Source organism: Mustela putorius, unplaced genomic scaffold, assembly GCF_011764305.1.
Source record: "Mustela putorius furo isolate JIRA1106 unplaced genomic scaffold, ASM1176430v1.1 tig00003870_pilon_pilon_pilon, whole genome shotgun sequence".
NCBI classification, from domain to species: Eukaryota; Metazoa; Chordata; class Mammalia; order Carnivora; family Mustelidae; genus Mustela; species Mustela putorius.
In genome coordinates this window covers 8,098,741-8,113,463 of record NW_025422022.1, presented here as the reverse complement: position 1 = coordinate 8,113,463, position 14,723 = coordinate 8,098,741, and the positions used below count along the sequence as shown (strand labels likewise).

General features: G+C 38.7%; 1 protein-coding gene across 5 annotated transcripts in view; it reads left to right on the top strand.

Moving 5' to 3' along the window:
• MAK (male germ cell associated kinase) overlaps nucleotides 1–11,605 on the top strand; it is a 57,364-nt gene extending 45,759 nt beyond the window's left edge. For 3 of the 5 annotated variants that reach the window (XM_013056834.2, XM_013056835.2, XM_045066992.1), the window contains exons 12-15: nucleotides 1,574–1,705; nucleotides 3,390–3,464; nucleotides 5,904–6,023; nucleotides 9,998–11,605. In XM_013056834.2, the coding sequence (XP_012912288.1) occupies nucleotides 1,574–1,705; nucleotides 3,390–3,464; nucleotides 5,904–6,023; nucleotides 9,998–10,152 (482 nt within the window). In that variant the 3' untranslated portion in view covers nucleotides 10,153–11,605. Of the gene's footprint in view, nucleotides 1–1,573; nucleotides 1,706–2,284; nucleotides 2,528–3,389; nucleotides 3,465–5,903; nucleotides 6,024–9,997 lie in introns of those variants that run through there. The other 2 variants (XM_045066993.1, XM_045066994.1) reach the window with 2 other exon arrangements.
• Nucleotides 11,606–14,723: the final 3,118 nt, after the last annotated feature.

Sequence of the window (14,723 nt, the reverse complement as noted above, 5' to 3'; positions counted from 1 at the left end):
GAGTAGAAACTAGTGTGCCGTGTTCACCACTTTTCGTCCAGTGCCATATACACTGCCCGGCATGTGATAGGTGCTCACTAAATATTTGCTAACTGATTTAATTCTCTCTGAGGCAAGGGATGATGGTATGTTCATTTCTACCTCTATCCTAGTGTTTGCTATATAGAAGGTGCCCAGTAAAAGCTTGTCAACTAAGATGTAAATGACTTAACAGTCTAGATTGTGTCTACTTCCAAGAAATCTGGAATCTTAAAAAAGACAGCAATAAAGCAATTTTCTTTGCTCATGAATATATTTACTTTAAAAAAAAAAAAAACCTAGGGATATCACAAGACTAACTTGATTAAAAAAATAATTGAGGTACTCAAGAGCCCATTCTTTTTGAACTACACTTATGAAAACAGGTCATTTAAGGTGGTTTTTAGTTTGTCCCCCCTACCTTGCCCTTTCTTTCAGGGCAAGCAAGCAAAAAAAGAAAAAAAAAAGAAAAGAATGATTTTTTGGTGTGTGTGTGTGAAGATTTTCTCATGAGGTATTGCTATCTTCTTTAGAAAGTGCATCTTCTTTATTGTCAGGTAATTGTCTGCTGTAGTTCAGTTTGTAAGTGTTTTATTAGAAACCAAAATCCATACAGAGCTATATGCCATAAGAAAGGCAAATTATTTACCTGGCGGAGTGTTTCATTAGAGAACTGGTGACCAGTAACCTTGAGGTACAAAGCAACCTGGTTTTTTTCTGTCTTCAGAACTAGGGATATTATTATATGCCTCATAAATGGGAAACTTTGATAAGGAGTTCACTCTGAAAAGCAAGAGATTGTCTCACCTGGAAAAAATTGCTAATTTCCTACATTATTGGTAGTTCCCAGTGAGGATTTTTCTTGCATTAGCTGAAGAAAACACTCATGTACAACCCAGAGGCTTCAATGGTGTGAGGTCTTTACCGTCCTGTATGTTACATCCAATTTATGGTCAGTAAAAAGAAGCAAGTTCAGGAAACTTCCAAATCTCTTAAAAAGTTGAAACACCACCCTTTGACCACTAGTATCAGAGTCCAAAGTTGACTCCACATTTCTCAGATTTCAGAAAATCAGAACTACTTTGTTTAAATTTTACTAGGTCTCATATACAAATAAGCCTCATAGATAGATGCTGACATATCTGCTTCCAAACTTTAAATTCCCCTGAGTTCTTGGTCACAGGTCTGTTTCCCTGGCCACACTTACTGTTCCTCCAGGGTCTGGCCCAGAGTCCATACTGAAAACAAATGACAAGAAAGTATCTTTTTGAAGAAAATGTTACCATCTCCATTTTTGTAAGATATTTGGTAATGTTTAACCTATTCCTTCTTGTATGACAGAAAACATCTTATGTTTATAAAATACACTCTGAGGATTCCAGGTTATTGGAAGTATTTCAGGTTAAGGCAATTATCTGCTACATTGCAACATACATTTATTTCCATTCTCCTTCTCCATGTTATTTCTGGTCTTCATCTGAAATGTATTATATATTTTTCCTTCAAGTTAATGCTCACACGCTAACCTCTGAAATGACTATTTTGCTCTTCTAAGGTGTCAATCCCAAGAATGTGTCCTTGGTAGCCAGTGGAAAGGATATAAACGCATATACTTGGAGTAATCAGTTATTTCCTAAGTCACTGGGACACGTGGGGGCAGAACTTGCTTTCAAAAGGAGTAATGCAGGTAAAGCAAAAATACATTTAAAGTATAATTTTACATTGCTTTCCTTCTGCAGATTTTTACTTTTAACTACATTGCAAGCTGCCTTCTTCCAATGGAGATAATTTTGGGGGTACACAAAAGCTTTCTAACTGGTACTTCAGCACAGATCATTTAAAGGCAATCATTTGCCAGATCTCAACTTCCATATGGGTTCTGTCCTAAAAAATGCATTTTTCTGAACAATGGGTCTCTATTCTCTGACTTTACAAAAGAAAAGACAAATTCTGTTTACTAGGATATGTTTCCTATTTCCCTAAAGAATAAAAATCTCTGGGGTGCCAGCCAAAGACACAGTTTCATATGTCGGGGTCAATGTTGAGAAAGTGAGTAACTTTTGATGGCTGGGGAACAAATCCTGTTTAAGTCACGTGGCTTCCAGTTCTTAGCCTAATTGAATTATCAGCTGACAGATAATGAAAACTCATTATCAAATCACTGTATGATTTTTGGTCTAGAACTCTGAATAGAGTTCAAAGACTGTTGTGACAAAGCTGTAACAGAACACCTTTCATTCCCAACTATCTGTTTACGTTAAACAAGGTGTCTCAGTGCTTCCATCTCCAAAAAGGAACAAGAGAAAAAGGAACAGAACTGGTGCAAAAACCTGATTTTAGCAATAAGCAATACTCATTTGTGGATACAAGGACAGCCTGAAAAGGTGACATCTTTCTCAGTGAGATGAATTTCTCCAAAAGACAATACCTTTCAAAGTTCAGTAATCAAAATTTATAGTATTCATCTTTTTTATTAATTATATACAATGAATTGTTATAATTATTAATGAACCTAATCTAGAAAAAAAAGTATTTTAACATACTTATGGCTATAAAAACTTTTTTTAAGGTTTCAACTGACACATACTTTTCAGCGGTCAACTTAAAGACTTTTAAGCCTAAAACTATATTTGGATAAAATTTGGGAGCTGACATGAATGAAAATAAAATTTTAGAGAGAAATGGGATTAAAGTGAAATTTCCAACAGTTAAAAGGAATGTATTTATGTATTTTTAAGTCAGTATTGGTAGGCATAAAATCACCATGGTATTTCACTCCCATTGCTTAAAGTTAAATTAGAGATGTAATTAATAGTTTTCTTTTGAAATGTCTATAATATCCCACAAATGACAACTTTACGCACTATCAATCTTACAATGAAAAATTTACGTAACAGTTTAAAGTGTGTGAAGAAGTAGAGTTCTTAATATAGATAGAGAGAGAACTGGATCCAAAAATATCTGAGATCAATGATGCAGCAAGTGAGTAGTCCTCTGGAGTGTTCTGAGATGTGACAAGACACTCTGCACATTTTAAGTTTTCCAGATGCTCTGAGGACTCAACTTATTTATTTAATAGTGCTGAGGTATCAGACACTGCAGGACTAATTTACTTATTCTTTTCCACTATTTTAAAATAATATTCACTGAACCAGCTGGTTAAGTACAAATGAGTTTAAATGATCCCACTACAACTTTGCGTCTTGGGGGAATACAAAATTGGCTGGCATCAAAGGAAAGCTGTGACCACATGTGAGAACAGTTTCTTATGTCCTTCTGATTTTTTTCATTAATCATCTAACGATTGTTTCTCTGCTTTTCCTAAAACCTTCTTCTTCTTCATTCTTTCTTTCCACTTGCCTTCTCATCAGAGGAAAGCATAATTAAACCAATTGAAAAACTATCATGCAATGAAAGTTTTCCTGAAAAATTAGAGGACCCACAAGGTAATTTCTGGGCATTGTAGATGAGTACAACTTGTTCTTTGAATATCTTGTCCAATTTTCTTTTCCACATTTTCCCTGAATCCTGTCATACAAGGCCACTAGGAAGGCCAACCAAGGTCACCTGCTTTTAGAAGTTAGACCAGGGCCGGGAGAAAGAAAAGCGTTCCATGTCTGTCAAGAATACCGTTCTTCAACAGTCAGGATTCTAGACTAACTTGCTCTTACAGCTCTAGGCTCATCTTCTTAAATTAATGATGACACTTTATATAAATGAAGCAAATCGACTGAGAATAAGAATTAAAAGAATATTTTCTAATCTGTAATCAGTATTCCTGGAAAATCTTTTTTAAAGTTCTGAAACTCATTTCTTACGCACGAACAATCGCTTAAAAGTTAACCAGGTTAATAGAAATGGTGGATTTCCTAGAGAGTCCCTGTTGCTGGTTTGAACAGTGCCAACTGTGGGCTTCAGCCTGAAACTTTGAAGCTCACAAAGTACTTCTAAATAAGCCAAAATAATGAATTTTTTGTTCATTTTTCCTTAGCAACTTTCTCCCTACAGCCCATTACCTGCTCAGCACTTGGCTTTTAGAATCTGACATATTCCATCCCCATTCTGTCACTCAGTAGCCCTGTGATTGTGGACAGGTCAGTCAGTTTCCCTGTGTGGAAAATGAAGGACATGAGATTTACCAGGGTATTACTATATAGCCATCCCTAGGATTGTTGTCACCGTGAGCATGTAGCGTCTGCTCGGAGGAGGTGGAAGAGAGCCGGAGCAGTGTTCTGAAGCGGCCTTTGAATGGGATCCCTGCCGTGAACTGCCTTTCAAAAATCTTTTGACGTAAAAGGCTGATTAGGGATTCAGAAATGGGTACTGGGAACTAAAAGAAAGGTCAAATTAGGCATATGCAAATTGTGCATATGCAGAATTCAGTAGTGTTAAAAACTACAAACTGACTTGTTCACTATCTGAAGTCTCACTTCTGCGGTGACGCTGCTGCTTGGCAATTGTTGGGTCCAGAGCACACACTTACTGAGGGCCTCCTGTGCAGAGCGCTGTGACAGACGTCAGGGACAAGAGGTTCAGAGGCCAGACCTGTGAACCAGTAGCGCTGTAAGAGATGCTTCAGTCATAGCTCACCGTCACCGTCACCTGGTCCTGGTCCACCTCCTTGCTGACAAGTGTGTCTCCTTTCCTGCATAGCGAGGCTCCTTGAAAGAAAATTGTATTCCTTTGCCTCTTTTTTCCAGTTTGCTTCTCAGCTCACTGTGGTCTGTCCTCACGTGGACTCAGGCCACTGCAACCGCTCCTGCCAGGTCCTGACATGATCCTAGTGGCCAGATCCCACAGCCGGGCTAATCCCGTCAGGTCTCGGCCTCCTCCGGTCTTCCTCCTCTCTCCGCACACTGTGTGCTCCTGGACGTTCAGACCCTGCTCCTCCTAACATCCACCACCCTCTCTCTTCCTCTCCTCTGCGGGTCCTCTTCTTTCCTGTCTCTTAATGCTGGTGTTCCTGGGCCTCTGTTCTGGACGTTTGCACATCCCACAAGCCCTCCGAGCTGGCTCCGCCAAGCCGTAGCCCCATAACCGCCATACCTGGCTAATTCCGTCTCCGGGCCCGTTCAACCACAACTCCGGTATCCCACAGGCACCATGTCTTTCCAACAAACCTGTTGCTGTTCCTAGTCACCTAAGATACAAACGGAGGGGTTTGTAGTCCTCTTTCCCTACCCCGCCTATCCCGTACACCCACTTCGTTCTCTTCTCCATTGCCTTTGTGACTCCCTTAGTTCAGACTCTCATTTCAGCTCGAGCTGACCTCCTGTCTTCTGCCTTTAGCTGTTCCCCCTTCAGCCCATCACTCTACTGTCCCAAGGCCAATCATTCACTAACAGTGATGAGGACGAGGCTGATGACAGCTGACATTTACTGAACATCGGATTCTATGCTAAGTGCTTTGCATACATTTCATTCACTCTCTACAGCAACCCTATGAGAACAGGTACAGTTACTATAGTGATTTTACAGAATGAAGAAAAGCAGAGAGCACAGGAAGGCCGGGGGCCTCCTGGCAGGAAACACACTCAGGTTAAGAAAGAAGTCATTTAAAAACAAACAAACAAACAAACAAACAAACAAAAAAAACCCACAACTGGAATGTTCAGGGCGACAGCCTTGGGTTCACATTCTAGCGTGGTCACTTATGGTGATCATTTAGGCAGGTTCTAAGAGCCACAAGGTGTGGATAAAATAGGCTTGTAAAGGGGCATTATACGGACGCAACAGGATTATCTGTAAAGCCTTTATGCAGCGCTTTAAATAGAGTCAATACTCGAAAAACGGAATCCAGAATTGGGAGGGGTGTAGTATTTGTTACTCTCTGGTGCTTTAAAATATTCACCTTCTGACTATGAAACTTTATGATGCGTCACCAGGAAATCTTGGAAGCTATGCTACTTATAATCAGTCAGGATATATTCCTTCCTTTCTCAAAAAAGAAGTGGGCTCAGCTGGCCAGAGGATACATTTAGCACCTCTCAGTGCAACAACTTCAGGTAAGAACAACTTTATAGTTTTTGAGATTTCTGATCAGAAAGGAGCTCTTTCGAAGTTTATATCATCAGTTTCCCCAAGTGAAGACTTTTAAATTAGTCTCATTAACACAGTTCTAATCGGTTTTGGCAAAATGTCCTTTCTTCTTCTGAAGCTGTGGTCTGAGGGTCTGTCCTAAGTGCTCCCTCTGCTTCAATGGCTCCTCTGCCAGGCACACATTATGCCATTTACTCTTCACAAGACTGGACGAGGGAGCCCTTCTACAGAGGAGGAAACTGACATGAAGCAGTTTACCTAGGGCCACACAGCGGGTCAACAGTGCGGCCGGGACAGCATCTGGGTCTGGCTAGTTTCAGGGAACATGCTGTGCTAGCCAACGACATGGAAGATGGCATCCTTCAGAGCTTCCCACCTGGCACCTAGCCCAGAGGGGAAGTGTAACCAATGCGGAGACATTGTCCGTGTGCCATTTCCTCTGCAGTTCCACTGTACTGAACCGAATGGTGGCGGGACTTCCACACACACTGGCTTTGCAACAGTGAGTGGTGAAGGGCTGATTCCTTGGTAGCGTGGCAGGACAGCCACGTTCAGGGGTATGCCCTTGATCGTCAGGGTCGTGATTCTCCCATCCAAGCACTAACCAGGCCCGACCCTGCTTAGCTTCCGAGATCAGACGAGATGGGGTGCGTTCAGGGTGGTATGGCCAGAGACCAGGGTCATGATTCTGTACTTGAGCTTGACTAGATCTGGCTGTGAACATTCTTGAAATTATTCTAATCTAAAATAGAGATCCTCATGAAAGTGCCTAAAGGTGAAGGCAGATAGAAGTTTGGTAAGATACGAAGTTGTAGTGTAATAGCGAAGTTCACTTGAAAAGTAATCTTGGGGTGTGTCCTAGCCAGGGGCTTATCTTAGAACTCCTGATCCAAGCTGCCAGTCTTTAAAAGTCACACTGTTGAAGCTAAAACTGTAAAAAGCACTGGACATCTATAATTTACTCTCCTTTAACACAGAGTAGAAATAAATAGTACTCAGTTACCTTATCTGTGAAGAATTGCTTCCTTTTATCCCTCTGCTGAAACAAAATATGTAAGTGAACACTTGATATACAGCTGCGTTTTTGTTTTTTTTTCAAAGCCTCAGGTATTTTAAGCCAACCTTATGGTAAGTCACCAGCCATGGCTTAATAGCAATTTTTAAAATAAAAGCAGAAAATCATAATGTATCAAATTATTTTGTTATCTGAGTACCTGCTCTTACAAAGAGAAAGTAGGTGTCTTTAAGACTATTTTTAGGCACGCCTGGGTGGCTCAGTAGGTTAAACCGCTGCCTTCGGCTCAAGTCATGATCCCAGGGTCCTGGGATCGAGTCCTGCATGGGAACCTGCTTCTCTCTCCGCCTCTGCCCACCTCTCTGCCTGCTTGTATGCTCTCTCTCTATCCTTTATTATGACAAATAAATAAATAAAATATATTTTTTAAAAAGACTATTTTTATAAGATACTGAAGGCCTTCACATGTTTTCTGTCAGATTAGCATGCATAGTCCTATCTACATTTTTTTAGTAAATGCTTTCTCATAACTTTTTATCTCTTCATTTACTCTGCTCATCAGATTTTCCTACAGATGGTGGTAGGAAGATAGGTATAAAAAAGAAGTAAATATTAATCATTCTCGTGGTCAAGGCAAATGCTTAGGGAACCACTGTTCTGTAAGAGATGAGTCCTCCAGCACTCCCATCTGGGTGGCAGTTTCCCACAAGAAAACAAAACCAGGTCATTACCTTTTTTACTCAACTATTTCCCCTTCTCATGTAGCCTGCCTCCCTCTCTGCTCCTCCTTGTCCTCACTCTCATGTTTTGAGAAGAAAATGCAAATTAATTTCTTCCAGCTTTCCCATGTAATCTGTCATCCCAGACTTCCTAACGCCACCTCCTCCCCTTGCTCTGATGGTAACAAGGACTTTAAGGAGGGCTTCTTTCCTGGACAGCCACCCTTTATGAGGGCGGGGAGGGCCCTGATCTAAGTGCGCTACATTCATTAACTTGACCACAGAAAGTACTATTATCATGATCTGTTTTACAGAGGTTCTGTTTCTTGCTAAAAGTGACACAGTGGTGGCACTGATTAAATTCTTAACTACAGGTGAACATCTTTCCTTCAGCACACTTTATTTTTACAAGAAGTTAAATGCCCCTGATAAGACACATGTAGTTCTTAAATGCACAGCAAACCTTTGAGGCTTTGTCTGCCCCATGCTCAGGGTGTGCGGGGTCCGGTCTGGCAATGACACAAAAGCATTTCTTGCCCTCCCTCGAGATGTCGGATCCTTTGTCAGGCCCTAAGTTCTTCAGCAATGGTGCTTGAATCCTAAAACTATTATCTTTCAGGTAGAAATCTAAATGTCAACACTATACCCTTCTTGGCAAAACAATCCCCTCTTCCAAGAAGGTTTTAAAAGTATCTGCCTGGACACAGTTTCAAATTCATTTAGGATTTGACGTAGCTATGTCATGACCTGCAGAAAAAGCTGTTACTCCCCAGATCCCTCATTTTGTACCCCAAGGGCCTCACCCTATTAGCCGAAGGGTTTCTCTGAATCACCAGGGCTTATGGTCTGTCTCCCTCCCCCCCTCCCCTCCCATCAGTGCTATCTATCATCCACGCCCAGTACCATTTTGGCCTATAGACCTCGGGTTTGGGTTCACAAATTTAACACACTGGCGCTTTTCTACACACCCATGGGTTAGAAGTAAAGGGCCATTCCTGGAAAACTTGGTTAGTGGTTTAATCAGTTTTTCCTTAACAGTTAAGGGTTGACTGGCTCTTCTAAACACTTTGCCCCTGCTTCATTAGATAGCTTTCTGTTGGCTTTAACCTGGAGAACTTTAAACCTGGTAAGAGTGAGAGGACAGGACAGGTTGTTCCCTGGGCAGTTCCTCACTTAATGCTATTCCCCATTGAGCGGCGGTCAGAGGGACAATGGACCCATACTGCTCCTATAATGTTCCCTCCACTCCCACGTTTAGAGAAAGTATAGACTAAACAACAACAAAAACAGTGCTAGGTGTACAAAAGGGTTAGACTCATTTCAAAATTGACAGTTAGGAGTTTAATCCAAGTGTGACAGCCACCACACAGTGTGAAAAGATACTTAAATCTCAAATGGACAGATCAAACATCCTCTTGAGAGAGAACACCTGATAACCCGCTGTAAATGGGAAGTGAGAGTGGGTGAGGGAAGGCCTGGAGAAGGGACTGAGGTTCTCTACAAAATGATTTACTGCTTTGTCATTTGAGATGTTTAAGCAAGTTTAGCTTGTAAATTGTTCAGGTAACAACAAATATTTAACAAATTAAAATTTCACAAAGGTTTGGGATCTTAGGAATGGCTCACCTTTTAAAGGAATTGTTTTCATCATTTTCCCAATTAAAAAAATGAAGTTTCTTGCCTCTAAAGACCCCATTTTCATGTTTAAAAGAAATCTACAATGGGATCCCATCCCTGTAGCTCCATGAAGCCAGAGACTTATAGGATTCATAATTACAAATAAATTTTCTGTACTGGGTATTACATTTGAGTATTAGTCAGATGTAACCACTGTGTGACTTTACAAAGTCACTGACACTGTGGGTACTACCTGTTGAACGTGAACCCAGAATTTCTTGGTCATCCTGGTTGATGCTGCCTACCTACATGTGTTAAGGCATTTGAGTAAACCCAGAAAAGAAGCACCAGCAGTATCAGAACTGTAAACCAGAAATATTGGCTCTTAAGCTACTAAGAATTCTGTATCAACATAAAAGTATACTAGAATTTTAGTTTTAATATTTAAAAAAAATCTTAGAGACCACTGAACTAATCTTTTAAAGATAAACTCTGGATTCCCCCATAAAATAAAAAAGATAAATTGCTTGATTTTAAATTTGTTAATGAAATGAATAAAATTCCAACTTCCAATTCTTATTTCTTCCAGAATATACCTGGAACACAAAACCTGGTCGGGGGCAGTTTTCAGGACCTACTTACCATCCTACGGCCAAGAATCTAAATATTGTGAACCGTGCACAGCCGGTTCCCTCGGTGCATGGAAGGACAGATTGGGTGGCCAAGTATGGCGGCCACCGGTAGGAATCTCGTGTGAAGCCACACAGCACTGCTCCAAGGAGCCCTGCAAGTCCCCCGACCCTAGGAAATGTCTACAGATGTCATGTCTATTTCGACTGAGTTCTGGAAGAAATACGCATTAGTGGGTACTTTGAAGAGCAAAAACCATCTCCTATTTTCTTTCCTAGAAATGAAATGCATATTCTTAGCATCGTTTGCCCACAGTGCTGATATACGGGTAGGACTTTACAAAGTATTGAATAAACTATTTGCCAAAGTATCAAGTATTTGATCTACAAATTAATAGTTACTAAGTATGATAAGAATCTTTTTTTTTTTTTAAAGGCCTTCAGAAAGTGTTTAGAGTGTTTCATCTGTTATTTGCTAAACTAATTTAATATTTCATCAGTTGGCCTCAAAGATTTGTTTTTTTAACAGCAATTAGGTAGACTTCTGTGGGCTGTCAGTTATGGTTCTTATCTGGCTAAGGCTCTACCCTACCAGTTTGGCAATGGCAAAAGACGCTCATTTATCATATGCTTTTCTACTTTGAAATTATGGAAGCGATGGTTAATTCCATCTTGAGCAGGATATCTTTCCTAGGAATAAATTTATCTTTAATAATAAAGATCTCAAAATTATGTCACCCAATTTTAGTGGAGAGTCTGTTGTTTGATTTTGACCAACACAACTCCCATGAATCCATGGTGACTATCAAACCCAATGGCTTGAAGACTCCCGGATCAACCAAGTCAAGGTTCTCTCATCTTCACATCAAGAAAGTTCTTGAAACTGTGACATATGTTCACCATACTTTTAAAGTTTTTTTCATATATTTCATATATTCATATATATTTGAAAGTTCACTTTCAAAATACTTTGCTTCCATGTTCCTACTAGACACAAAAATGAGGTGTGCCAGCCTGTCCCCCAAAGCAAACTGTTGCTGCTGCAGATCACTGACCTGGCTCTGACCTTGACATTTACTCTGAAGAGCAAATGCATTCAGTTGCTATAGCAGTGATTTCACTTAGTACAATTTTTTTTTTCCCTTTAATTTCTAAACTGGTACTTAAAATACACATTTTGAACTAGGGACTACTCTATTTAAACCTGCCACTTTATGGACTGGACATCAGTACTGTATATTCTTTTTAAAGAATAATAATGTTATCAACTGCTTTTTTATGTATTTTCTGACTTTGTAACAAATGCTAATGTAATTGGTATCATCTTGTGGACATTATCCAAAGACATCAAAAAATGATAGTAATATGGTATTTTTGTATAGAAGATGCAGCTCACCTTGTTTAAAAATGTTATAATCTGAAGAGTTATTTATGTTGATGGTAATGGTTATATATATTTGTACAGTTCTAATTAATGTCTCAAAGCTAAAAAAATTATTTTGTGTTACTGGGAAGCTTTTATACTTCTCAATAGGTATTAAAATAAATATGGTTAACTGTTTTCTTTATACTTTTGTATAAAAGTATAACTGTTTTCTTTATACTTTTAAACTTCATACTTACACTCTGAGGGCTATTTGTCATTTTCATTATAGACTTTTGTTTTTCTAGCAGTTTTAGGTTTATGGAAAAATTCTCTGCAAAGTACAGAGCTTCCATATACCCCCCTTCAGGCCCTTCCCCAAATTATCCTTATTATTAACATCTAGCACTATTACTAACATCTAGCATCTAGTGGGACATTTGCTGGAACTGATGAGCCAGTATCAGTACAACTTTAGTCTCTACAGTTGACATTAAGGTTCATGCTTTGTGCTGTATATTCTGTGGGTTTTGCCAAAATGCATGGCATGTATCCACCGTTACAGTATCCTTAGAGATTAGTTTCATTGTCCTAAAAATCCCATGCTCCACCCATTCACCCTTCTCTCCCACCCCTCAAACCTCTAGCAACCCACCAATCTTTTCATCTCCACTGTGCTCCTGTTCCAGAATGTCACATAGCTGGAATCATACACCAGCTTCTCTCACTGAGCAAGACGCATCTAAGTTTCTTCTATGTCTTTTCTTAGCTCGATAGCTCATATCTGTTTATTTCTAACTAATATTTCAAGGTATATATGCACCACAGTTTGTTTATCCATTCACCTACTGAAGAACATCTTGTTTTCAAGTCTGGGCAATTATGAATAAAGCTGCTCACCCCAGTAGCAATCTAGCATCCAGATCTCGAATCCTAACACCACTGTCCAGTAAAAGGAACCAGGGCTTTCTGGAGAGATGGCCGATTCTAGTACTGAGCATGAAATACCCAAGCTGATACTGGAGATCTTATAGTGCTAGAAAGTACCAGTTACAAAAAACAAAAATAAAAAATAAAAACAAAAAGCCAACAAGCAGAAGTCACCCACATTGATGGGCTAGGTGAAAGAGCTCCTAAAGAGCGAGCTCCTAATGGCCCAAACTGCAACAATTTGAGAAAGAAAATGAAGAAGTAATTGTATTATAACCCAAAGTGGGAAATACATATCCTGGAGTGCATACTGATATAAGTAAGTAAATAACTGAGTAGGGAAAAGAGACAAATCTCCTATGCAGAATCCCAAATAATTTATGTAGACACTCTGCCCTCAAGGAGGAAGAGTACAACTCCCCAGTCCTTAAGTACAGAATGTGCACAGTGACTTCCTTTCAAAGAGTGCAGTATGGGAAGGGGGGAAGAGGAACAACTTCACAGTGGGGAAGCCTGACTGAATACTACCTGAAGCCAGATGATCAAGGTCAACGTCAACAATAATACCACGTTCATATATGTTAACCTTAATATTATGTGATGAAAACAGCATTTTACCTCTGTAGTCTTCTAAAATTTCCTAACTCCAGACTAACCATAAGGGAAACACTAAACAAATTCTAACAGAAAAGCATTCTACAAAAGACTTGGTCTGTACTCCTCAAAACTATCAGAGTCATCAAAAAAAAGGCAAATCTGAGAAACAGTTATAGCCAAGAGAGCTTAAGGAGACATGACATCTAATTGTAACATGGGATCCTACGTGAGATCCCATAAAAGAAAAACAGTATCAGTTTTTAAGAACTTAGAAAATCTGAATAAAATATGGACTTCAATTAATTTACCAATATTGGTTCGTAAGTTCAAACAATTATTTCATGCTAACCTAAGATATTAATGATAGGGAAAACTAGGTGTGGGATATGTGGGAACTCTGTACTGTCTTCTCAAAATGATCCTAAAAAGTGTATTTTTAAAAAGAAGATTTGATCAATTTATAAATTCAGCAATATTTACTAAATGCCTACTAAGTACTAAGTATAGTATATATAGTAGTGACAAAATGGTCATTTTCTCTCACCTCATAGAAATATATTCTGGAGGTAGACATTAAATGAACACATATGAAATTGTATACGGGCAAACCATGATGGGGTTAAGAAAAAAAAAGACAGGACATTAGGGAGACTAAAGAAGAAATCTAAATGTTGAGAGACAACTGAATGGTTTTAAGTGTAGGAGTCAAAATATACTTGAAATATGCCTCACCTGCTGGGTAGAGAAAGAACTGTTGAGCGAAACCATGAAAACAAGGAGTCCCACTAGAAAATTAAAAAATGGTGAGGCTTAGACTTAGGTATTGGCAACAATATGGAGCAGAGTTAATTATGACTGTTAATAGAAAGCTACTGGGTTTTAGTATTACTCTTTCTTGCTGCTTTATAGAAGTTCATTAGTTCAGTATGCTTTTAACTGCTTGTCTTGGGTTTTCTAGATAGATAAATATATTAACTGTTTAAAATGTTTAATTTCTTGATTTTTCCAGCATTTATACTTATTTATTTCTCATGTTTTGTCTGGTGTCTCTAGAACAATGTTGATCTTGTCAGTAGCAGCAAATATATGATTATTTTTAACTTTAACATAAAGCCACAAGACTAAATAAATGGTAGCTAATAAGAACCTAAGGCACATAATATGCTCGAGTGAGTCAAAAAGTACTTACATTACTGTCAAATTAATTTTGCTCAGACCTGTTACCTAATTTAAAAATACATATGAAAAAGGTTCCATTCATCATAGTCACAAAAGCTAAAATATCCTACAATCTTAACAGAAATACAAAAAAACTAAATGAATGTAACTCTAAAATATGAAGACATTAGAAACAAAACTAACAACCAGAAAACAATATATAAAATGGTAACAAGTATGTATCAATAATTACTTTAAGTTACTTTAATTGACCTTAATGCTCCAATCAAAACACACAAGGTGAAAAGATTAAATGAACAACAACAACAACAAACCACACAGGGTGGCTGAATGGATTAAAAAAAAAAAAAAAAAGACCCACCATACTGTCTACAAGAGACTCACTTCAGATCTAAAGACACATGCAGACTTAAAGTGGAGATGGAAAAGAAATTCCATGCAAATGGAAAGAAAAAGCTAGAGGAGCAATACCTACCAGACAAAACTTTTAAAGCAAAGACTGCAACAAGTGTTATTACATAATGATAAAAGGGTCAATCCAAGAAGAGGATAGAACATTTGCAAATATTTACATACCTAACACAGAAGTACCTAAATATGTAAAGCAAATATTTTAA